The sequence below is a fragment of the Podarcis tiliguerta genome, assembly GCF_965153285.1.
Source record: "Podarcis tiliguerta genome assembly, chromosome: 6".
NCBI lineage: Eukaryota > Metazoa > Chordata > Lepidosauria > Squamata > Lacertidae > Podarcis > Podarcis tiliguerta.
The window spans coordinates 23,979,094-24,003,566 of NC_139539.1; the positions used below are offsets into that span (position 1 = coordinate 23,979,094).

The 24,473-nt window shown below is 47.3% G+C and overlaps 1 protein-coding gene across 3 annotated transcripts; it reads left to right on the plus strand.

The window, feature by feature from the left end:
* The first annotated feature begins 5,246 nt into the window (after window positions 1-5,246).
* On the plus strand, window positions 5,247-24,099 carry MAFB (MAF bZIP transcription factor B). Of its 3 annotated transcripts, XM_083447075.1 has the most exons (3): window positions 5,247-7,029; window positions 20,611-20,672; window positions 22,839-24,099. In XM_083447075.1, the coding sequence occupies exons 1-2, from the start codon at window positions 6,059-6,061 to the stop codon at window positions 20,621-20,623; spliced, it is 984 nt and encodes a 327-aa protein (XP_083303201.1). In that variant the 5' UTR covers window positions 5,247-6,058; the 3' UTR covers window positions 20,624-20,672; window positions 22,839-24,099. The 3 variants fall into 3 exon arrangements, with proteins under 3 accessions (XP_083303201.1, XP_083303199.1, XP_083303200.1); XM_083447073.1 differs by lacking the exon at window positions 20,611-20,672; XM_083447074.1 differs by lacking the exons at window positions 20,611-20,672; window positions 22,839-24,099 and adding an exon at window positions 7,254-9,537.
* Window positions 24,100-24,473: the final 374 nt, after the last annotated feature.

Below are 24,473 nucleotides of genomic sequence, written 5' to 3' on the forward strand. Positions count from 1 at the left end.
ACTTGCTGAGAAATTCTCCTGCGCAGGCACCTTTACAATGGATTTGCTCCTGCTTTCCTGCAGCTTCCATGGGGGTGAATCGAGCAGCGGGGAAGAAGGAGAGGACTAGATGTCTTAAGTACTCTGTATGTTTATTATAGGATGCGTTTTACCATGCTTAACTTCGAATAAAGCCCAGGGAACTCTTTCGCATCTGGAGTTCAGATCCTAAACTTATTCCACTTGGAAGTAAATCTCAAGTGTGCCGTGTGTAGAAATCCCAAGAGTCCACGTTCACAATCGGGGTGAAATCCCCACTACATTAAATTATGCGGCCAAACTCCCCCTCCTTCTCTCTCTCTCTCTCTCTCTCTCTCTCTCTCTCTCTCTCTCTCTCTCCTTGTAAATAGTTCTGGATCGCCCAGAGTGAGCACCAGCGGATCGCTTCGAAGCGATTGCATCGCCATGGATCTTAAGATCGCGCCTGACTCTCCCATTGACACCCCATTCAAAGTGCTTAATTTTGACCGGCTGGATTGTGCGCGACGTATTTAGGATTCCAAGGTTCCCTTAAATTCGGGCACTTCTGCTTAGGTGATTTATGGCGACCCTGCATGCCCTGTCCGTCTCTATTTCTAACCAGAGAATAGCCCTTCCTGCTCGTTACGTATACTACATAATCCTGCTACTGATGAAAACTTTGGCGACCTTAAATAAATAAATAAACTCGCCCACTAAACTAAACCAGCCTTTAAATACGAAAAATCGACGGAGCGCCCGAGCTCCGGTTTTTAACAAACCCGCTCTTTTTGCTTTGATTTTGTCGCAGATGATAGCACGTTTTGTAGGATGTCTCTTAAACTGTTAATGGGGAGATATAAAAATGGCTATTAAAGGGGGGGAACCGTGGCGGGGTGGTGGTGGTAAAGGAAAGACTCCTTTACAGCTGCCTGGATAGTTTATGAGGACCGAGAAGGGCTCAGAGAAATGCCCACGGAGGCGCGCTCGTTCGGGGGTAGAAAGAAAAGACAGGGAAGAAAGGGATCGCTGGGGGTGGGTGGGTGGATTGGGGGCAGGAATCAAAGATGAAGCAAAGCAGTAAAATTTTCTCGTAGGGAAACATCCGCTCAGCCTTTCCTTTCCTTTCAGAGTCTCCACCTCGCAACAGGATTAAGGAACATATTTTTATTGTTAAAGAAGAGCAAGTGAATGCAAGGATCGCGCTCTGAGATTAGCTTGCACAGGGATAGAAAAGAGGTTGGATGAGGGGAAAGGGGTGTCGGGGGGAAGAGGCTCTCCTCCCATGGACCCTTGGGTCAACAGGATCCTTGCTGAGGGAGGTTACCCCACATCCAAAAAAACCCCACGACCCTGTTTCTGAGGTCGCAGGCTCTTCTGCCCCTCTATGCAAGGGAATGGAGAGCGCGCGCGCGCCTTGCACTGTATTCCACATAATGCGCATTCCATATAAAGTGCCGCGTGAGCGAAAACGGCAGAGCATCCGCGATGCCTTGCCAACGAAAGGGGCTTCGGTGGGGATTGCAACCCGCCCTTCCTTCTCCAGAAACGTGCGGCGAGGTGCGTTGAATTATAAATGCTTAAACCGGATGCAGGAGAGAGAGAGAGAGAGAGAGAGAGAACCACTCTCACTCTCTCCATCATCATAATCATAATCATCTCCATAGAAAGTGTGGATAAAATAACTCAGCAATCTGCAAGGGATGCGGCGGAGGGGGGCGGGGGCTGCCGCTTCCTTCAGGTAAGGAGAAGGGATCAGTTGACTTCTTCTTCGGGGTGAGGAGCTGCTTCAAGGAGCCTTCGCTTAGTCTCCTCTTTCTGCTCTCCCCACCTTCGGGTGGCGGCAGGCCGCAAACTGCTTACACTGGAGTAGACACCTGGCTCTTTGTACCCCCCCCCAAAGGCTGTGTCTGTATGTGTTTGTGTGTGTACAAACCCACCCAACCTAAATAGTGGTGTGACTGGTGTAGGCCGCAGCTCAGTGGCCCCGATCCAGCGGCCCCAGCTGACGTGGCAAGCCTAAACAGAGATAAACACGGTAGGTTAGGAAGGAAAGCAGTCCCCAGAGTCTCAGTGGGACTTACTTTTGAGTAAGCAGAGTTGGGGATCGCGCTGTGGAAGCCAAACAGTGAAGAAAAAGATCAGACAGAAATTTTACTTTTGCTTTTTTTTTAAGCCACAAAATTCAACAACGTCAATATTTTCAAAGGGTCGATCCTAAGCAAACCAGCGCGCGATCCTAACCCTGATGTCAATGACGTCTGTGATTTACTCTCCAGTAAGCGTGGGTGCGGTCCTGTTTACACTTCAACGCCACTGAAATAAGGGCGATCGGATTTACTTTGAAGTAAACTTGCTTAGTAGAACGATGCCAGGCTGCTATAGCGAGCTTGCTAGTGGTTTATCTTAAACCAAAGGCCCCGATTCTAAAGACACCGTTTTACAAACAAGTCCACCTGGTTTCTGCGGCTTTTACTTCCAGGTAGATATGCTTTACTTAGATATGCTTAAAATCGGAGGACGGCGGAAAAGACTATCCTGGTTGCGCCGAACTCAAAGGCATTCGCTATGAATTAATTTACAGAGCCAACCTATTACACGTCTGCTCAGAAGCCCATTGAGTTGAATGGGGCTTTGTCAATTATAGTTGCAGCCAGAAGCGCGCCTTGGTGCTGGATTGTGGTTATAATGTAACAGCCCGCATTGATTCTATTGCGCTCTACTTTCACGAAATGAATTTGGGCAGGGGGGTGGCCTCAACCCGCTTCTCCCACCCTTCTTCTGTGATTTGAGTAGACCCGGGGATTGAGGCGACTCAGGTCAACCGCCCGGCCCCAGCGGAATCCGAACTCAGGACCTCCCGGTGCTTTTAAACCGAGAACAGTCCATTCATCAGAAAGCAGCATGAGCGATTTCCCTCGGTGCTTGCGCTCTCTTCTGGTTAATGTGCACGTCCTTGTTGATTGCGGGGGGGAGGGGGCGGCGTGGAGAGATTTCTCTCTCTCTCTTTCTCCCTCTCTCTTCCTGGATACGATTAAACGGAACAGGAAAGCAAATCTCAGAGAATTTCAAAAACAGGGAAGGGGAGCCGCGGTTCAAAACTGCATCCATCTAATTGCCTGGGCGACTAAGTCCGGATGAATTCTGTTTTACCAGTTACGAGTAACGAGGCAGAGGATGTTTACCGAGGGCTCTTGGGCCAGGCACGTGGCAAGATGCAAAGCAGTACTGTATTGATTTTGCCTGGGTGTGTATGTTTTAGGGAGAATTGCATGTTCTGCAGATGTCCGTGGAAGAAAAGACCCTCGTTGGTCTAATTTTCCCTCCACACACTTCAGATAGCAAGGAGAGGAGAATCCCTAAATTCTGCAAAACAAACAACAACAAAAACCCACCACAATTCAGCTGCTGCTGTTTGATTTGGGCTACCATAGCACGCCGAAAGCTTCTAACTTTACGCTGTCTCTATTTAACTCCTCGTCCGCCTGCATCTCTCTCTATCTGACACACACCCCTCTTCCTTCCTGGAGAAACAGGTAGAGTTTATATAGGTGGACACAGTATCCTTCTAGCAGGGGCTGGTGGTCACCTGGCCCCCGGAAGCCTCTGTCCTAGCTTTCGAGTGGTTTTTCTCCCCCCGTGCCCTCATCTCCCCTCAAATCCCACCACCCTCGAGTTCCAGCCGATTGCAGTCGAAGAACCCCAGTTCCAAGCGAGCACGTTCAAGGCAATGAGGTCCGTTGGCATGCCCTGAAATTCCTTTTGGAAGAGGCCTGCGCGGAAGGCGGAGGTAATATACAGCCACCGACGGTTACCCTCGTGTTCTTGTAGTGCCTGGGCATCGCATCATGACACCTGGAGATTTCTGGGCTAGGATAAACTGAAATGGAAACTGCACTTAGCCACTATTCTATTCAAAGTTTTGATCGCATCTTTAAAAGAAATTTGGGGGGGGGGGGGAATTGAGGAGAGGGTAAAACCTGTGTGCATCAGTAACTAGCATATATCCTCTTCCCTCTGAATGAAAAAGATCAGAGGTCATAGAACATTTGATCAATCAGAGGGGTGGGTGGCTGTGAAATACCCTTTCTGTGAGAAGACGGCAAGTGGGTGAAGAAATAATCCAACAGTCTCTGGTGGGAAAGGATCACTTGGATTTAAAACGCCGTGCCGGCGTAGGAAGCCGAGGTCCTCCCGATACAGATTTCACTTCGGTTGCCCCTGCCGTTTCTATTCCTCATCCATAGATGCTTCCGTCAATTTCGCCTCCTGCTCTGATCATTTCCCCCTCTCCTTTACAGATGGATGCTATACTCCATGTGGCCACTTGGGGTCGCGCTTTATGCCTGTTTGGGGCAGAGCTGCTGAAAAGAGAAAAAAGAGCGAGCGAGCGAGCACCTTAATCTCCCTTAATCGTTACAAAATGTTCAAACAAAAACAGTGGTCCAAAAAAAAAGAAAGAAGAAATCTTGCAAAATGTGATCTTTGCATGCAGTTACTCGCGGAGAAGAGGAAATCACAGGCCTGCCCCAGGTGTGAAATGGAGAGGTCTAGTTCCTCCCTGCCCACCCGTCCTGTTGAACTCATCCACCACTGCTAGGATGCTCTTTTTAAAAATGATCTCTAACTTGGGACCTCGCTCCCCCGCTCCATATAATAAAAGGCCGTGCAAAACATGTCTACAACCCGCTTCCTTCCCATCCTGCAATATGCATGCACGCGCACACACCTCACCCGCGTTCTGCCCTAACTTTCTTGTGCAATAAACCCCATCTCCTTCCCAGGCACCATAAACACAGGGGGGGGGGAGTTACAGCCCTTTATTGGCACTTTCTCTTATTCCCCCTCCCCCGCGAAGCAATTCTTTTTTGCTCCCTTTCCTATAATGGGGACGGTGTGTGTGTGTGTGACGGGCTGGTGGGGGATTTAATTAAGGATAATTAATAAAGGTGTGGGCGGGGGAGGGTGACTCGCAAAGCCATAGACAGGCGCGGGAAGAAGAACCTGGTGGCGAGATGAAAACATGAAACGCCCCCCCCCCCCCAACAAGCCCGGCCGGGAGCTGGGCTGCGCGAGCTGCTTCTCCAGCTGCGAGTCAGCTGACTGGCTGCGAGCTGTCAGCCGGGCTTGGGAGCGCGGGCCCCGCCCCCCGGCTACCCCAGGAACTCCGCGCCCGGGCCGCGGTTGGTCGGCGCGCCCCCGCCGGCCCCGCCCCTCGCGCATATAAGTAGAGAAGAGCGAAGGCGCGCCGAATCACAGCTGTTCAATCGGCGCTGGAGGCAGCGGCCGCGAGCCGAGCGCAGCTTGCCGAGGAGTAGGCTGCGCGCGTGTGAGAGAGAGAGAGGGTGAGAGAGAGGGTGCTGTTCTTTTTTTCCCTTTCCCCTCCTCTTCCTCCTCCTCCTCCTGCTGCTGCGCTCTCTCCTTCCCGGCCTCCCTCCCATTTCCCAGCGCGATCGCAACTCTGCACACAAAAAGCAGCAACTGCAACCAGCCGCCCTTCTCTGCTGAGCAGCAAAGCGAGCGAAAAGTTGCTCCAGGTCGCGAAGGGAAGCCGGACTTACAAACCAGAGACTGAATCTGAATCCTTGCAGATCGCTCGTTCCCCCGTCTCTCCCTGCGAGGGGAAGCAGCGCGCGCACGTACGAACAGCTCCGAAGGATTTTCCTCCCCCCCTGCATTCTTCCTTTTCAAAAAAAAATCTGCTCTTTTTTTGCCAGCGGGTTTCTGGCAAGCAGGAGAAACTGACAGCTCCCTCTCTCCTTGCATTGCATCGCCGGCACCGTTAGGGCGAAGGAGAACGAAGAGCCGCGGCCCCTCGAGGGAGAGAGAGAGAGAGAGAGAGCGTGTCTCTCTCTGGGTCTGGCTGTCTCCGGGACTTGGCTTGGCTGCGGCGAAGCAGCGGAGAAAGTTTCTTCCGGGCTGGCTGGCAGCGCGGAGGGTTGGAGCGTAGAGTGAGCCGACGAGGCGGTGAGATCCGTCCTCCTCCTCGTCGTCGCCGTCGTGGTCCCCTCTCCTCTCTCCGGCGGGAGAGGAGGCTCTTCCCCCCGCGGAGCCCAGCGCGATGGCTGGCGAGCTGAGCATCGGCCCCGAGCTGCCCACCAGCCCCCTGGCCATGGAGTACGTCAATGACTTCGACCTGATGAAATTCGACGTGAAGAAGGAGCCCCTGGGCCGAGCCGACCGCTCGGGCCGCCACTGCACGCGCCTTCAGCCCGCCGGCTCGGTGTCGTCCACCCCGATCAGCACCCCCTGCAGCTCGGTGCCGTCGTCGCCCAGCTTCAGCCCCACCGAGCAGAAGACGCACCTGGAGGACCTCTACTGGATGGCCAACAGCTACCAGCAGATGAACCCCGAGACGCTCAACCTCACTCCGGAGGACGCGGTGGAAGCCCTCATCGGGTCCCACCAGGTGCCCCAGCAGCTCCAGGGCTTCGAGAGCTTCCGGGCCGCTGCCGCTCACCACCACCACCATCACCACCAGCATCACCATCACCAGTACACCGGGGTCCCCCACGAAGACCTGTCGGGCAACGGGCACCCTCACCATCACCACCACCACCACCCTCACCATCACCAGGCGTCGCCCACCCCTTCCAACGCCTCCAGCTCCTCCCAGCAGCTCCAGAACACTCACCAGCCTCACCCATCGTCCTCGTCTTCGTCCTCCTCGTCCTCCAGCAGCGTGGAAGACCGGTTCTCCGACGACCAGCTGGTGTCCATGTCCGTGCGGGAGCTCAACCGGCACCTGAGGGGCTTCACCAAGGACGAGGTGATCCGCCTCAAGCAGAAGAGGAGGACCTTGAAGAACAGAGGCTATGCCCAGTCTTGCAGGTACAAGCGGGTCCAGCAGAAGCATCACCTGGAGAACGAGAAGACCCAGCTCATCCAACAGGTGGAACAGCTCAAGCAAGAGGTCAACCGGCTGGCCAGAGAAAGAGACGCCTACAAGCTCAAGTGCGAGAAACTGGCCAGCAATGGCTTCCGAGAGGCCGGATCCACCAGTGACAACCCGTCTTCTCCCGAGTTCTTCATGTGAGTCCTTAAAAAAAAACAAAAAACCCCACCAGCCAACCGAGATATGTTTCTCCCCCTACCCACCCCCCACCTGCTCCCCAGTTGTCGTCCTCCCTCTCCCATCCTCTGACATCTCCATCCATCCTACCCTCTTGAGCTGAGAGTCAGAAGAGCAACCGAGGGGCCTGGGAAGGGGGTGACGCGTTGGCCTGTGTAATCCGTGACTCTGCTAATCTTTGCAGATCCTTGTCTTCCTCTAGATGAGCTGCGAAGATCCAAGCGGGAGGGGAAGGGTCGCAACTTTTTCATCTTAATTGGCCAGAGAGAGACAGAGATGTGTAGAAGAAAGAGAGAGAAAGAGACAGAGAGAGAGATGGGGCGGAGGGGGTGGGATGGGGAGAGAAAAGTAGGTGGGGAGGAGGAGAAAAGGACTGTTTTAAACAAACACACACACACAAAAATGTTTTATACGAATCGGTTGCTTGCTTGTAGAACTTTAACCTGGACTTTGCAAAGCAAAACGATGGGCACTGGACAAGCCATCTAGAATTACCAGCTTTGGAGTGGTTGTTGTTTTATAAACGGAAGGAAGAAAACAAGAGAGAAGGGAGGAAAATACCCAATTTACCTGGAAAAAGAGGAGAGGACAATATATGCAGACTCCTCATATATTGCCTGCCTATGAGAAAGTGACAGAATTCAGATGGGACGTTGCCATGCGAGAGAGAAGGGAGGGAGAGGAAAGAAAATGAAAACTCCTCGGTTTTATTGCCTGCTTGATCATATAGGGGATAAAAATACGGAAAAAATCTGCATTAAAAATATTAATCCTGCATGCTGGACATGTATGGTAACTTCTATTTTGTACCATTTTTCTTGTTTAAACTTTTCGCATGTTGTTGATCATCGATCATATCTTCTTTTTCTGTTCCTGTTCGGTTTTTTTTTCTTTTTCTTTTCAATGAGTGAGGAAATGTCACGAGTATATATATAAAGCCCTCTTTTTTAACTGTTCATGCAACTGTTTCTCTATATTTCTTTTAAAAATAAATAAATCTGGGCTCATTCCACCAGGAACTTCTCCTGGGCATGTCCCTTTGGAATGAACAGGGCTGCTCTTGGTGGATTGGGCCCCCTGTTAGCTTGTAAATATATATCAGCCATATCAACCGGCGCAGGGGGCAAATCACAATAACATTTCAGCAGGCTGGCTTTTGATGGTTTTGGTCGTTCTTTAGGGAAATAATAAATTTACACACATACACGAGAGAAAAGAGAAATTCTGGGCATTTTGCATTCAGAAAGCAACTTTGTATATTTGGTGCACTTTGAAAAGCTGTAACTTTAAAAAAATGTTTTTAGTTTTCATTTTGGTTTTTGTTGGGGCAGAGAAAATGACAAACCTAACCTCCACCCCAATGATCTTAAATATACTCTAGAAGTTAACTCTTCCGAAATCAGCGGAGTTGACCTCCCGATCTGTGCGGTTAGAAAGGGCCAATTTCCCCCTGTATTAAATTGGACTTTTACTTCCAAGTACAGTATGTGTCCTTCAGAGAGCGAAAAGGAAAACAAGTAGCCCAGGCAGAATATTATTAATGTGTGACAACGCTTGGATCCCGTCCTGGGTCTTCACCGCAGTCCCCAGTAATCTTCCGTTTGGGCTACCTGAATTTATCAGACACTCAGGAAAAGTAAGAGATTTTACAACTTGGCGATTACTTCTCCCCGCCCTCGCAAGCCCCTAGCAACAATTGGCCGCTTCACTTCTTAACGCTGAGAGATGCGAGTCAGTTTCAGTGGCTGCGTCCCGCGCAACTCACGTGCTCGCGCTCTGATTGGAGTTAAGTTAATCAGTGTAAGAGTAGGAATACAGTCTGAATGCATAAAAAAAAACCACACCTCTTTTATTATTTTTTTTAAAATATTGTTTTGGAGGCAGACACTTCGCTTTTTCAAGTATATTCTTTTTTGCAATGTTTAACCTGCTTCTTCATGCAGCCAGTGAGAGTTTAGCCAAATTTCTTCGCAAATGCTAATACTGTAGTTAATAATCTGGAGTCTTATGGGTGTGTTTATTACTTTTTTCTTCTTCTGGTGTTTTTTTTTTCCTCCTGCAGGTCAGTAAAAGGATTTTATGTTGCACTGACAAAAATACCAAAATGAAAACCTTTATTTTTTAGTTTTCTTTTAGGGTTTGCTGGCACTGCTGGCCGGATGCATTTTAAGTTTGTATTAGTTTATAAATTAACAGTAATACCAAGAATCGTGAAAAATGAAGAGCATGGTGCTTGCCGTTTTAAATATTGTGGATATTAATAGTCATGCATCAGAAAAAAAAATACCCCTCTGAGCTTTTTGGGTTTTTACGGATTCAACTGTGTTGAAGTCGCAACATTGCAGCAGCAGAGAGAGAAAAAAATATTGTTTTTATTTCATGTAAACGTTCTGAAGGGATCAATTTAAAATCCTGCTTATGATATGAAAAATATTAAAAAAACACCTCTTGGTCTTATTGTAGTTTTATTCAGACTGGTTTCTGGTTTTTGTTTGTTTATTAAATTGTTTCATATTTTTGCTTACTAATATCATTGAAATGGCATTTTCTTTGGAGGGGGTACTTCTTTCACTACTTGGGGGTTGAATTCTCTCACTACTTGGGGGAAGAAGACATTTGTGACTGTTATTATTATTTGGGTCCAGATTCACCAAATCAGGGGACTGACAGAACTCTGTACTTCCAGCCCGATCCATTATCAAAATTCTTCTTTAAAAAAAACCTAACAACAATAACATCCTGCAGTCTGAGAAAAGATGCATTTTCTCGGAAGTAAGTTTTAACGTGTTAAAAGGGGATCTCTTCCACATAAATGCCCTAAGATGGTAGCCTTAGTCCCAGACACTTAATTTCAGAGGCAGCATATATATATATATCACTGTGCTTTAACCTGTATATGATAGATCAAGTTGAGGTCAAATGATGATTTCAGCAATATCGTTGCACCAAGTTGTGCTTTGGTCGTCATAATATTCTAGTTTGTCTGGAACTGAAATTCTCATTTCTTATTCTAAAAGCATTTAACTTGGAAGCGAGCATCTTTGATTTTAATGAGAGCTTCCATGGAAAAAGAGTTCCGGCTCAGGATAGAACATGGAAGTTTTCTGGCTTGCTTTAGTCCAACCTTTCAGCGTCCTTAAATGAAGGGGCCACAGCATTAAGGGGGGGGGGGAGAGAAAGATGCCAAGACCACGTCCTTCTGTAAAATGGACAGGCCTCGATGGAACTTTGGCCTGAGCTCAGCCGTACATCACCCTGGTCTCGAACCACCCAGGGATCGGGAACTTTTCACTCTCTGCAAAGATCTGTTTGCCTGTGCTGTTTCCAAAGAGCCCCAAACTCTCCATACGGCTGAAAATAGTTGCTTTTTTCAATTGGACTGAAATCCTTCGGCCTGTACACACACACACACACTTTACCCCCGTCCAATGACACAAAACGTCGAAAGGGTTAAACGCCAACACACACACACAAACACACACACAAACACACACACAGAGCTTCCACACATCTGCAGTTTCACACCTAAGAGAGGCTGAACCGAGTCTGAACTGAAATGCTCGGGCCTGACAGCAAGACAGCTCCGAGGGGTGGCGAAGGAAAGGCTTGCAAGCTTCATCACATCAGGCTTGCGGGCGGGGGGCTGTCTCTCAGGTGTGGGAAAGGGACCTGCGGCGATCGTGCTGAAACGCAGGCCCAAGAGCTTAACAAAACGTACGGGATGGGCCTTGTGTATCTGTGTGTATATACAGAGCGCCATTCCGGTTCCCCGGGGAGGAATGGGGGGGGGGGGAGAACCTCTTTGTTGTTATTATTATTTATTATTATTTATTCAACAACCCGCACGCCCCCTCCCTCCCAGGCAAAACCATTCCTGAAACAGAAAGCGCCTAGCGGAACAACGCTGACCCAGAGAGCCCCGGGGGCTACCCCTTAGAAGCACCCAGCCCCCCGGATTTGAACCGTCCTTCTCTGCGTCCTCATTGCCCCACAAGCCAAAGTCAGAGTTGTGCCATTCCTGATCTAGCCAGCTTCACCTGCCTCCCACAGACCCGTCCCTCGGTTCCCAAGAGGTGATCTTCGCCTCCGCCACTCGCCACCGCAGCTGATTCATGCTTTCACTCCTCCTCTGTTAATTCACTAAGTTTAGGCTGATGGTGGAGGTGACTAGAAGAAAAGCCAGCGGCAGCGGTCGATGTCCCCTCCTTCCTGATACAAACAGCTGAGTCGCTCCACGCTCAGAATCAGCGCAAGAGTGTAAACTTCTTAAAAAACAAAAACCCAGCCATACAGAATTTAATTTGAACCGATTTAGGTACGCTCGAGGTGAGCCGAACCTTCCACCTTACTCCCATGGAAAGTGTAGGAAGAAAGGGAGGTACATTTACGCGGAGGTAAGCTCTGTGGGTTTCTGGGGAACACGATAAAAAAAAGAAAAACCAGTCTGTAACTCAGAAGCGAAGCCTCGCTGAGTTGAGCTGGGCCTGGTTTCCTAGTACGCGCCGTCGGGCTTGCAAGCCTCAGCAGGCTGACTAGGGAGTCAGTTTCCTTGACCAGCGTGAGACAGAGAACCAGGAAACTTGAAATACACTTCCAAGAGAACGTATGTAGGATCCGGATGGCAAAAGCTTTCGGGTCTATGCCTTCTGCTCTCAAATGACGGGCAAGTTGCGCAGGTAGGGAACTCTCTCTGTGTGTGCTTTGGTTTTTAAACAACTTTCCACTCCTTTTCAGAACTCAAAGTGGGAAAGACCTATTTCTGTTATTCCTCCCGAAACTGTCGTCTTGGAAGGAAGGCCGAGATGGGGGGAAGGATCATTATAATAAGGCGTGCGTGAGAGAAGGGGGTCGGGGATCAGTTAAACCTGTGAGGAGGAGACTCCCACACCCACCGCACTTGCAAGCGGAAGACAAATGCGAAGCTTTGCCTGCGGGTCGATCATCCCCACCAGGCAGCGAGGGTTGTCAGTATTCGTAAGAAAAATTCCAACCCCGCACTGGCTGCTAGAGAAGGCGGAGAAGAGCCGCTGCCAGCCCGAAAGAGCAGCATGGAGGAGGGGGCTAGCGAGGGCTTCTTTTTTCTCCCCCTCCCCACTTGCCAAGGGAGGCACGCTCGGCCTGTCGGAAGGCCTGAGCGGAATATTGTTCGTGGGAACTGCCATCGCATATTAATGTTCTCTCATGCATGCACGGAATAAATCACTGCAGCTAATTGAGCAACAATTTTTCCCCCTCCAGGAAAACAGGCCTCAGAGTAGTACAAGGAGGTTCCTTTTGAGGCGCCCGGATTCCCATCAAATAACTGTGTCAGTGGGAAGGTTCAAGGGCAGAGGTCCGCTGCTGTAGGAAGTGTCCTGGCAGCAGCACTCGGGGCTCTTAATAAATGTTAATTTAGCCGACTTTTAAAATTTGATAAAAATCAAAGTATCAACCTCCTGTAGTTAGGCTTGTGGGATTAAAAAATGAGTGGTGCCGAGGGGGTAGGACTTTCGAGCAGAAGTCAAGGGTCCCGCTCAGGAGAACGAGCAGGAGGACCTCCTAACGTAGCGCGAAGTCATAGACATTATTATACCATCTAGGAAGGAAGGCTGGTGCAAGGAAGTTACAGTCAGAGTGTTTGGATTGCCTAATCGTAGGAGGGCTAGGAACATGGGCAGCCGCATTATATGCCAAGCCAGATCTCTGGTCCATCTACATCAGGTTTATCCTGGGATCACCTGGCATCTCTGACATGCAAAGTGCGCGGCACTAAGGCACAGTCCTGCTAAGATCGTTTTGTTTTTGGTGGTGTTCCCCCCCTTTCTTTCTTTCTTTCTTTCTTTCTTTTTTTTGAGGGGCACTCAGTTTTGGGCCTATGGCAGTGGGCGCAAGTTGTCTACTTGCTGACAAACGGAACCGGGAGAAAGCAGGCACATCTTGCAGAGATGCAGTTACAGTATAACTCTGACCTCTGCAAATGGGACAGAGGGCGAGTTTCTCAGGCTACAAACCTTGAGGTTCCAATGCTATCAGGCTATCGTTGATGTACGCAAAACAGCGACTCTCTCTCTCGCTCTCTCATCCCCCCCCCCCCGTTTATGTAGAGGAGGCTAAACGTGCAGGCACGCGCACACATACCCCGACTGCAACCCTATGCACCATTGCTCGGAAATCAGGCTTACTTCGGAGTAAGCATGCATAGAATTGAAGCGAGGCGCACATTCTCTAGGGGGCTGTTTCAAAACAGACGCCCCAACAAGGCTGTTTTGAGATCAAAGGGGAAGTGAAACTTCATGCTGAAAAGGACGGAGGAGGATTCCCCCCCCCCCAGCTGCTCTACAAATTTCACAAGCTTTGTTGCTATAAAATCACATACAAAACACACCATGAACACTTGTGGAAATTGGGGAAGTGACCCTTAAAAAGGAATTTAAACATTCGCATTTTATGGAGACGACCTGGTAGCTTTAGCAGGAAAGAAGGAAACCCAACGCAGCGAATGTGAAATGCTTGTGTTTGTGTTACTGGATAGAAAGTGCCCCAGAAGTAAATGCAGAGAGATGGGGTGGTGGTGGGGAAGAGAGCGCACTAGTAGAATGGATGTCTGATCACAGGGACCGGATGAAATAGATAAGATGCAGCCCCCAACCTGAGCACGTTTAACTCAGAAGTAAGCCCTACCTTATCTAATGGAGCTGACGCGCTATTAAGCAAGGCCACTGAATTCAACCGCGCTTGCTTCTCTGAGTAGGCATGGTGAGGTTTGCGCGGGATGTATATATGCCAAATGGCAGCCTAAGGTTTCTAGTGGCGCAGCTATGGCATGGGAAGAGACATAGAGACTCAAATAGACAGACTGTAGCTGACACAAGATAGGCAGACGCCGCTGTGTACAGATAGACAGGCTCACAACTCGGAATACAGACACGGTTAGGGTGGGAAAGATATAGTTGAATAAAACTAGGGTGGTTTGAAAGCGGCGGGGAGGTGTTATCCAATCTGAGGTTTCTCTCTTCCCCCCACCCCACCCGATTTTCCTTGTGTGTGATTTTCCTCTGCACAGAAGAGAAGCAGATGAATTCACTAGCAGAGCAAAACTGCAGGCCGCCTCTTCTCGTCCCCTATAGAAAAAAAATCACAGATTTCCTGCATCGGGAGAAGTTCGGCCTTTTCTCTCGTTGCCTGGCCTGGAGTCTCTAGCTGGGTTGTCCACCGTCTTTTCACTCAGCCGTTTCGCCTTCTCCACAATTTATTCTCTCTCTCCCTTTCTCTTTCTCTTTCTCAGACTGGCCTAAGGGCATTCCGGTATACAGTATTTTCTTTCAGTATGTCTCGATAGGTTCTCAGTTCAGAAGAACAGTTGACACAAGCATCAGCTGGAAAGAGGAAAGCGCAATTCTCTCTCTCTCTCTCTCTCTCTCTCTGTGTGTGTGTGTGTGTTTGGGGTGAGAGAGAGAGGGAGAGTGAGAGAAAATGTATGCATACCCACCCACACAAGGGTTGCCCTTGGGCCCAGTGCTTTATATTATTAAAAACCAAACAACTACGATACGTTCCGGATTAAGCTCAAGCTTTCAACACCCACTGCTGAAACTCCACGCATGTGATGGAAGCTAGAGATGGTAACTGAGGACTGAGGGGAAGGCGCTTTTTGCACAAGCTCGGGAAGGCACGGCAGGAATAAGCAATCTGAACGTAAGCCTCGGGGACGATTCCCATTAGCTTGTTAGCCTCTCACACAAAACCCCCGCCAATATTGCCAAGCAGCTTGCTTCCACCTTAGACGGGCTGCTGATCTCGATGAACTCTCGGTCCGAGGCATCAGATCTCTCCTTGTGGACTTCTTAGCCCCCTGTTCCCTGCGCAGCTTGACCCACGCGCGCGTTCATTTCCTCTTGGCTATTGATTGACAACAAAAATAGGAAGTGTTGTGCAGAGAGGAAGAAAGTGGAGTAGACAGGGAAGCATTCGCCAGGGAAAGTAAGATGCAAGGGGCGCCATGCGGTAGGGGTGGGAGGGAAGAGAAGGGCCCAGTCACCCCCTCCTTTGTTTCAGATCACGCCTAGTGGTGATATCTCAAGAGCACTTGCTCCCCGGTTATTCTTATGCGGCACACTAAAGTAACCTTCCCCAAGGGAAGATCAAGGAACTTTGCTATGAATTTGGTTTCTCTCTTCCGCCTCTTGCAACCTAAAAGGGGACCTCTGAGAGGAGGAGATCTACGAGTCCCGCCAGAATCTTTATTTTGAAGAACTGATGTAGGAACATAGGATGTCAGACCACTGGTCTCTACCCTGACCGGCAGCAGCTCTCCAGGGTCTCCTCAGAGTCTTATCTGGAGATGCCGGGGATTGAACCTGGTACCTTCTGCATGCAAAGCAGACGCTCTGCCACTGAGCCACTGCCGTTCCCTTTAGCCCTTTCCCTAGATCCAGGAAGGCAACGTCACCAGTCCACAGAACGCGGAATAGAATGTCCCAAACATTCTGTAGGAGACGCATTGTATAATGGTCTGGAATTATGATTCAGGACCCATAAATTAAAGGGGGATAAGGCCTCAGCCAAGCTCTTACTCCTATATGCAGTGTCAGACCTGCTCCAACGCTGCAATTTAACAATAACATATACGAAGAGCGAGAGCGAGCCTTGGCCCATGTGCAGAGTTCCGCCACTAACCGTAGCCAAGCCTTTCCGGGGATTAATAGTAAGGATCAAGTTTCGGCGAGCAGCATATGTAACTTCCAGGCAGACTTCAACCTACGAAACACCCACCCACCCAGCCACACACCCCTTCTCGGTGTAGAGATTAAATGCTGCCGCCCTGATATGGCTAACAGGCAAGCCATATTTTGCTGTTTTTATAGAAGCCTTCTTTGCGCAGAGAAAAGAGCAATCATGGTTATTACTGTTCTCCTTTTCTATATCAGAAACTGGGGCCAAAGAAAGCAAATTTTTCTCTGGTCCGAGGTGTGAGGAGCAATGAGTGGTGCAAAGGCTTGTGTTGTATTAGCCTATTGCATCTACAAAGGCATTGACTATGCAGTGGAAGACAAGCCTAGTAAACGTGTTTGTTTACTAGGAAGTACGGTATGTCCTGCTGTTTTCAATGGAGCCAGCTCCCAAGCAAGGGTGCACAGGATGGCGGTCTTACAGCCCCAATCCTTTTACTCAGAAGTAAGTCCTACTCATTTTAAGCGTTTATCCTTATTTCCCAGGACTGCTAGCTTCTGCGCGCTTTTCTTAGGAGGACATCAGCGGTTACTATCTCTGAGTAAGAGCACATATGACCGGGCTACGTAACTGGGAATCTGGATCAGCGCCCCTCGTCTTTCACGTCGCCTTTGGAGACGAAATATAGCCAAACTATTCCACATTAGGAACTAAGCCCTGTAGATCTCAGTGGAGTGTTACTCTTGAGTAAGCATGCATGTGGCTCAGGCTGCACACAGGAAGCATTACAGGACCCGATCCCGGAGTCAGTGCAACCTTCCCCCATCCCGAGGTGGGGTTGGCGTATATAGTTCCTGGCAGAAATACAGCCAAGTTCATACTGATGCCCCACCTCTTTCTTAAGGCGCTTGATTTCACTACCGTTTTGCAACGAACACGTGTCTTCCACTGACTCGAGTTCGAATCCCACCAACAGTTGTCACTTAGTTCCATTCATTTGCATCATGGTCCGAGATTCCTCCCCTCACCCTAGCAAAGCTTGATTGTCCCTAATCCAATTCGCCTGTGACCTTTTCTTTTTATTTTAAGATATTGTCATTGCAGTGAGAGCTGCACGCATAAAAAAAAAAGTACAGGAGGTTTGAAGGCCGTTCAGGATTTGCAGCCTCTTCCAAATGTGGCGTCTGATTCTGCTCCTCCTGCATTCTCGAGGTGTGGTGCAGCCGCCGCTGCCGAGACCCCTTCAGTGCAAATCAGATTATTTTGTTTGATCTTCCAGTTTTGCTGGAGCTATTGCTAACCGCTGTAGAGAGATTTGCATTGCTCCGGGTTTGCTTTCCCTGCAGGGCAGAGAAGGGAACGACAAACAAGGTTTTGCCCCAGAATTAAACAAGACGAGCAGGAAACGCAACGGGGGATCGCGGTGGAAGGGAGGGTGTAGCAGATGATGCTTGCGCCTGGGACTATAGAGGATCCCACTGGAATCATTTAAGACAGGCCTGGCTCAAAGTCAGATCACTTTTGGAATTGGGGCTTAGCAAATATATATACACACAGAGAGACTTGTGAATGAGCTCCACTGGACTGAGTGTGACTTAAGTCCAAGCAAGCCAGAATTGGATCGGGCCGCAAGTTTATGCGCTCCTCCTTGGAAGTAACCTCTATTGAACCCAGTGGGGCTGCCTTCTACATGTGCACAAAAACCTGCTTTGTGGCTGCAATCGTTTTGTACACTTACAGTCTGCATAATATTTATTTTATACGCAAGGGAATCTCACATAGAATGATTGGAAGGGACCATGAGGGTAATCTAATTTAACTCCCCGCAATGCTGGAATTTTTTTCTCCCAACGTGGAGCTCGAACCCACGACCCTGAAATTAAGAGTCTCATGCTTTTACCGACTGAACTATCTTGTTGCAGTTAATGGGACTTAGTCCCTGAGAAGTGTGTGCAAGATCGCAGCCTTACTTGGCAGTAACCGCATTAAATTCAGTGGGACTTCCGAGCAAACGGGCTTTAGATGTGCACGAATGGGTTTGCGTGTGTGCAAATAAACTTAGTCCAACATGACTGATACTCAGAGTGGATCCACTGAAAACAAAGGACTTGACGTTAGTCATAGCCAGAGCAGACCCATTGCAACCATTGATTTCAAAGGGTCTACTCTTACCCCCGATTTTCGGTGTGCGTGTTCACCATAAAAACTCCGCAGGAAACCCCCCCCCCGAGATGCCCGTCTGATCAACTTTTGCAATCCAGTAGATCGGCCACGACTGGACCTAATGGTCAGGGGTCCCTTTACCTTTACCTTAGATCATGCACAGTACTGGTTAGCCTTGAAGGAGCCAGGTTGGCAACATTATTAGGATGAGCTGGGGATTGCGAGATAACCGCTCCCAGCTGTGTTTTAGGTTTTAATGTGATTTAAAAAATTTTTTTTTTTTAAAAAAAAATATGTTAACTTGGCGAAACGCCCGCATGTCGCTCGAGCAAGCTGGTTCCGCGGGTTGATTGACAGCGCAAGGTCACTGAGCTCTTCTGGGCGATGGGTGTCAAGTTTCAAGAGCAGACAGATAAAGCTGCCGGAAAGCTCTTTTCTGCCCCCCCCGCCCTTTCCCTGCTTCTTCTCGCCTTGTTTTTTTTTTTGGCATGGCGGGACCCAGAAAGCAAGGACAACGGGCACTCTGCCCTACCTGCGCAGTTTATGCGTAGACATTGCTTTTTTCCTGCTTAGCTGCGACGCTGCGAAAAGAAGGCTTTGGTCGGGTTGACCAAATCCCAGCCGAGCTGTAAAGCTCAGGAATTTTCTCTCCCACCTTTTAGAACCAGGGGCTTGCAAAGTTTCTGCTGCTTTCAAACAACAGTGGTAAATGTTTCAAACACAGCAGGTAAGGGGTAAAAAGTTCAGGTCCATTTTGTATATTTAAGGGACTGATTTACACCCTCCCTTAAACATATTAAGGCTTCAATCCTATATAGATGTCTGCTCAAAACCATGTCTGACTACATTCAGTAAGGGAGCCCATTCAGATAAGGGGGTTTATAATTGCAGCCCATCTCCAATAAATGAAAGAAGAAACTTAACCTTTATTATTATTTTTACTACATTTGCTCCTCTCTCCCCCCTTTATGGTTAAGGGTAGGCTTAGGCTGTGTGTGTGTAAGTGTCACTGAACTCAGTGCAACTTACTACTAAGTAGGTAAGCATGCAGTGGGCTGCAGCAGAAACGCCCCTCCCCCTTCGGGAGGGGACAGAAAGGGCAAGACATATGGGAAAATAGTGTCTGGGGGAAAAATATTAATGACAGGAGTTCATTATAACAGGGGAGGGTAAATTGGGGGAGAGCTTCTTGTTGGGGGTGTGTGGTTGCCCCCTGGCCTCCGTGCATGGTCCATGCATGCATAAGTTTGCACTGCACAATTTTTGCTTTCCCTTTGACTATATGCCTCCATGAATTAGTCTCTCTCTCTCCCCCCACACACTCCATTCCAATATGTTCTGTAAGGTGGACTTCTAGAATGCAACACTGGCTGGCTGTTTTATATAAGGCAGAGGGAAGGCTTCTGTGCTTGCTTTTCTCGCCGTTTAGAACAGCACCTTAAATAAATGATACGCTTCTTGGACCAAGGCAGGAGCAAACCTTCTGCACAGCTGTGCTCTTGGAATGGAGGAACCCTTTTCTATGCTGCATGCTTTCCTCTGCACAGTGGCAATTCAGAAGTGTTAAAGGAATAGCAGAAGGATATACAGCGAACCCATGCTTGACAATGATTTCCTGATGTTTCTGCTTCGCACGGCCATAATTAGAATAAGTGTATTGCAATTACAGAAGAGGAACTCATATGTAAGGCAAAAGGTACTGACACAGAATCCCCTCTCCTTTCTCTCATCGCTTTGCTCAAGCAGTTAGGAGCAGCTTTTAGCGAGAAAGATCTGCCCTTTGAATGTATTTTATTCCCCCTTTTAAAGTTTCATTACTTCTCTCAAGCTCTCCCCCCCCCATGCGAAATGCGATGTTTCCACGCTCTGTACATGTGCTCCCTTAAAAGATTTGTTTAGCTAAGGAAACCGCTGCTAAGCGGCGAGAAAGGAATTAAATGTATAGAATGATAAGCTGCTGCTAAGACGTATAAGAACACTTAAATTAATAATAAGGACTTGTTCTGAGGCAAAATTCAATTTTGCTTCCTATTATGCAATCTTTGCATGTAAAGTTGCTTTAATGCAAAATAGCAGCTCATCAAAAATTCTGTTTTATTGGTATCAAAAATTTATGATATCCTGAGGCATGAGGGGCCAGGGCGCAAGGTAGGCAAGCCATGTCCTTTTAGCAAGTTTAGTGCTTTCTGAAAAGCAATGTATTTCAAACTTGGGGGGGAATTATTCCTGAGATGAAGGTATGGTGGTGGGGAAGTTTCGGTTGTGGTAAGGCTGCTTGCACGAGAAAGCCACTGAATACTGGCAGTCAGTAAGCCAAATATATTCTTTCGGCAGAGTTCAGAGATGTCACAGGCAGCTGCTATTATTGGTTGGAGAGGGAAGAAAGGGGTCTTCTGAAGTGTTACTGGGAAATCTTCAGTTTCCCAGCCTATATCAACAATTGTATATGCTCTCTGACCCATTTATCAGCAAATATGAATGTCTGTAGAAATGTAGAAATGCAAGGGGCCAGACCTAGACTTGCTCATGCTTAGAATGGGCCCACTAAAAATCAATGCGACTTCTTAGTCATAACTAATTTGTCCTATTCACTTAAATGGGTCTACGTGAAGCACAATTAAGTCTGGTTCCAACCCAAGCTGTCCAAAAATGAATCTGATTTTTATTTATTTATCTTTATAAAAAAAAGCTTCACGTGCTTTTCTGTGTTATCTTTATTTCTCTCTTAGTACCATGCTGTAAAGCACTGTGCAAGAAAACCTCACAACACACTCTCAACAGCCTCATGAGGGTAGGTAATCAATATAAGAATCTAATCGTTTTGCTGGTAGATTTAAGCTGATAGTGGCTCCTTCCGGCTGCAGGGGGATCCATGGAAAAAGTGAGCCTGGAACCCTGGTTTCCCATGTAGTGGAGCAAAATGAGTTGGGGGAAGGCCTGCAATGTTCTCCAAAACAGTAGGCTAGTTTCTACACACACTCACACACCCCTCACTGTCTTCCAGACAAAAGGCGTTATCAGATTCCAAGGACACATTCCTGCCTGGCGAAAACAGTCAAGGACTGTCGCCTGGTGCGAGATGTTGTGGCTAAGGATGGTTGTGCATGTGATGTGGGGAGAGTCCTGAAGGCCAGGATCCTCAACTCTGGTCTAATGTGAGAGGTGCTGGTTCAGAAGTCTGTCTAGAAGCCAAGCTTTCTGATCAATGCCCTCCCACCAGATGTCAAAGAGAACAACAACTACCAGACTTTTAGAAGACATCTGAAGGCAGCCCTGTTTAGGGAAGCTTTTAATGTTTGACAGACTGCTGTATTTTAATATTTTGTTGGAAGCCGCCCAGAGTGATGGGCGGGGTATAAATACAAAATAATAATAATAATAATAATAATAATAATAATAATAATAATAATTACAGTGGTACCTCAGGTTAAGTACTTAATTCGTTCCGGAGGTCCGTACTTAACCTGAAATTGTTCTTAACCTGAAGCACCACTTTAACTAATGGGGCCTCCTGCTGCTGCTGTGCCACCGGAGCACAATTTCTGTTCTCATCCTGAAGCAAAGTTCTTAACCTGAAGCACTATTTCTGGGTTATCAGAGTCTGTAACCTGAAGCGTATGTAACCTGAAGCGTATGTAACCCGAGGTACCATTGTATTATTATTATTATCTAAGAGGCACATGGAAGGGCTGGTTGTCAACACCCTGTGGCAAGGAAACACAGTCTGTGTATGCCCAGAGATAGTTTCATCTTCATTGCTTCCTCCAGTGAGCCATGGGGATTGGAAACAGTATCTGATGCTCAGCTCAGAAAGGTGGCTTTCCATTCTGGACTGCACTCGCCGTAATAGCAGAATTAGTGCCCGCATACTGGTGGAAATGGAGCTGAGTTTGGGCTGCTGAGAAACAAGAGGAAGGCATCCTGATGTTTACAGATTTGGTTTTTTAATCGAACCCTGCCACAAATAAAACAGAAAGAGACACCCCCATGCATCCTAAGAGCCAAATAGCACTGAGCATGCTCAGTGGATACAGGCACCAATGAATGCCAGCTAGATAAGAAAAAATGAAGGCAGGGTGGGGTGGGGAAAATGAAAGGGCAGTTGGACTGCTGGAACTCCCAACAGCTTTGTGTCCTGGAGGGTGGGATGGCTGGCTGGCTGGCACAAACAGGAGTGCTCTATTTAGTGGAGGGTGTTATACGGCAACATTTTGTTCTACTTTTAGCACTGGGTGTAATGAAAGACTTCTTTCTGTTGCTCTTTTTGTCTGTCAGTTCTAAGTAAAGACTCCTTTAACGGCAGACTTACAAACACCACACATTTGTACTGGGCATCTGCTGCACAGTCAGCTGACCTGCGTATCAGTGGTGCTGATGAGTGGTTTGGAGTGCCTGCATCCAGTTATGGGTCCAGGGACCCCTTAATTGACCCGGGCGCTTTGTTTGCTGGGAGTGTTCCTAGGCAGAACCTCATGCATATATGTAGACAGGTTGCTTGGGGACTTTGCGGCACATCAACAGTTAAATTGTATTCTGCCACATGCAGATAGAAGTAGAAATTTCAGAGCTAAGAAACTCCTAAGTGATTCACACATGGTCTGGGAAATCAGCTTTCTATGCATTGTTGCTATGACTATATTATATTTTATATGTATATATATATATATGTATATATATATATATGTATATATATATATATATATATATATATATATATATATATATATATATATATATAATAAAGGGTATAATAAATATATAAACATTATTCTGGAGATACAAGTCTAAGCAAGGACACACTAAGCAGAATCAAGCCTTCACTATGTTTGTTTCTAACCTACTGACTGTCTTATTTCCTTCTTTATCATTCAGAGCTCAGTTTAAAAATTGCTTTATACATTGTCTTGTCCACACAACAACCCGCATGAGAAAGGTTACTATTGTTCTTATTTTGCAGATGGGGAAACTTGCAGAAGGCCATCCAGTGAAACCATTGCTGCGTTGGGGAGAGTGTTTTGGATGAACTTGGCCCATGGGATTGCACTAATTTCCTCTTTACAGCATGTGGCTATTAGGATGCCCTGCACATCATGGTGACCAAGAACCAGGAGAAGAAGCTAAATGGATTGCAAACCTACTTGAAGAGCACGATGAAAAATGGCTGAATCATCAGCCGTGTCTTCCTCACTTTGGATCCTTCTCCCATTTTGGGGTTTCTCCATTCGCCCCCCTCAAAGTACAATGTTATTTTCAAGGGCAAGTTCATTTCAGACTCTGGGTGGGGGTACCTTTTGTAAATTTCTCCCATGTTAAAAAAAACCCCAATAATCAAATATTTGCCTCCCTTCTCCCCACCAAAAAAAGTGCATCAGGGACAAAGATTGTAGACCAGCCTGCTGCTGGCAGTGCTAGTTTTGTATGTCCAGAGGTTTCTTTCATTTTTTTAAAGAAAAAGAATACAAGGGAACATTGTTTATAACTGTGATTCCCCCATTTGTATTTGAAGTGGTACACTCCATTCTACCACCTCATTACACCACCATCTCATTCGGCTACATGGGCAGACCAGGCCTTAGGCAAGTTACTTTCTCTCAGACTCAGTGTCTCCCCTCAATTCTGTAATATGGGGATAATGCTTGGTTGTTAGGCAGGATTGCTGAGCTGATGAATGTGTAGTGCTTTGAACTCTCTAAGCACTATATAAATGCTATTATTAGCACAAAACACAAAGACACAATGTGCCGTTCCGTCCACTCCAAAATATACCTGATTCACAATCTCTAATAAAGGTGAATCACAGGTAAGAATTGTGCGTCATTTATAAAATGAAAAGAGCCAGAGTTGAAGCCTTTCTTGAAGCCAGATTGTATGACTGGAATCAATTCTATTGTTAGAAAGTTTAATGATAGTAACGGTGAATGGAAGGCACTTTGTACATGTTTCAGTGTGCTCTTGTCTTGATTATTTATGAATGTCTATGATGCAGGCATAAGTCCTGACATTGAAAACAGGTTCTGAAACTAAGCCTGGTGAGTCTTAACTAAAATTAAACCCAGAATAAGAGTTAAATTTGCACTCAGAAGAAGGCTGTGTAGTAATGTCACCCAGTTCCATAATTTATGAAGCAATTTGGATCACACTTAAGCATAGCAGACTTATCATCTTGTCTCTGGAATAGAATTTAAAGACATTGTTTATAATAAATCATTGCAACTCTACATCTTTTGTCTCTTCTTTAATCTGTATCCAGTTGTACTTTACTGTAAATACATCATAATTACCGGTGTCTGGTGTTTATGTATGCAATAGCTGATAGGTGACACTCTTTTGTTTAATCGTCTGCACAGTAAGCAAAGGGTTCTCTGCTGCAAATAAAAAATCAGATCAAATCAAAGATAAATGTGGTACTTGGAGGGTTAAACAAGGTCTCAGAATCTGAGTAAATATTTATATGAAGTGCTCAAAGAAGGGAAAGGAGGGGCAAAAAGCCCCTCTCAATATAACTAAATATAAATTACAGAGCTTTATATTAGCTGTCAAATTATTCGAGCTCTTGTATTCAAGTACTTGTTCCACTGGTAATGCTACATGC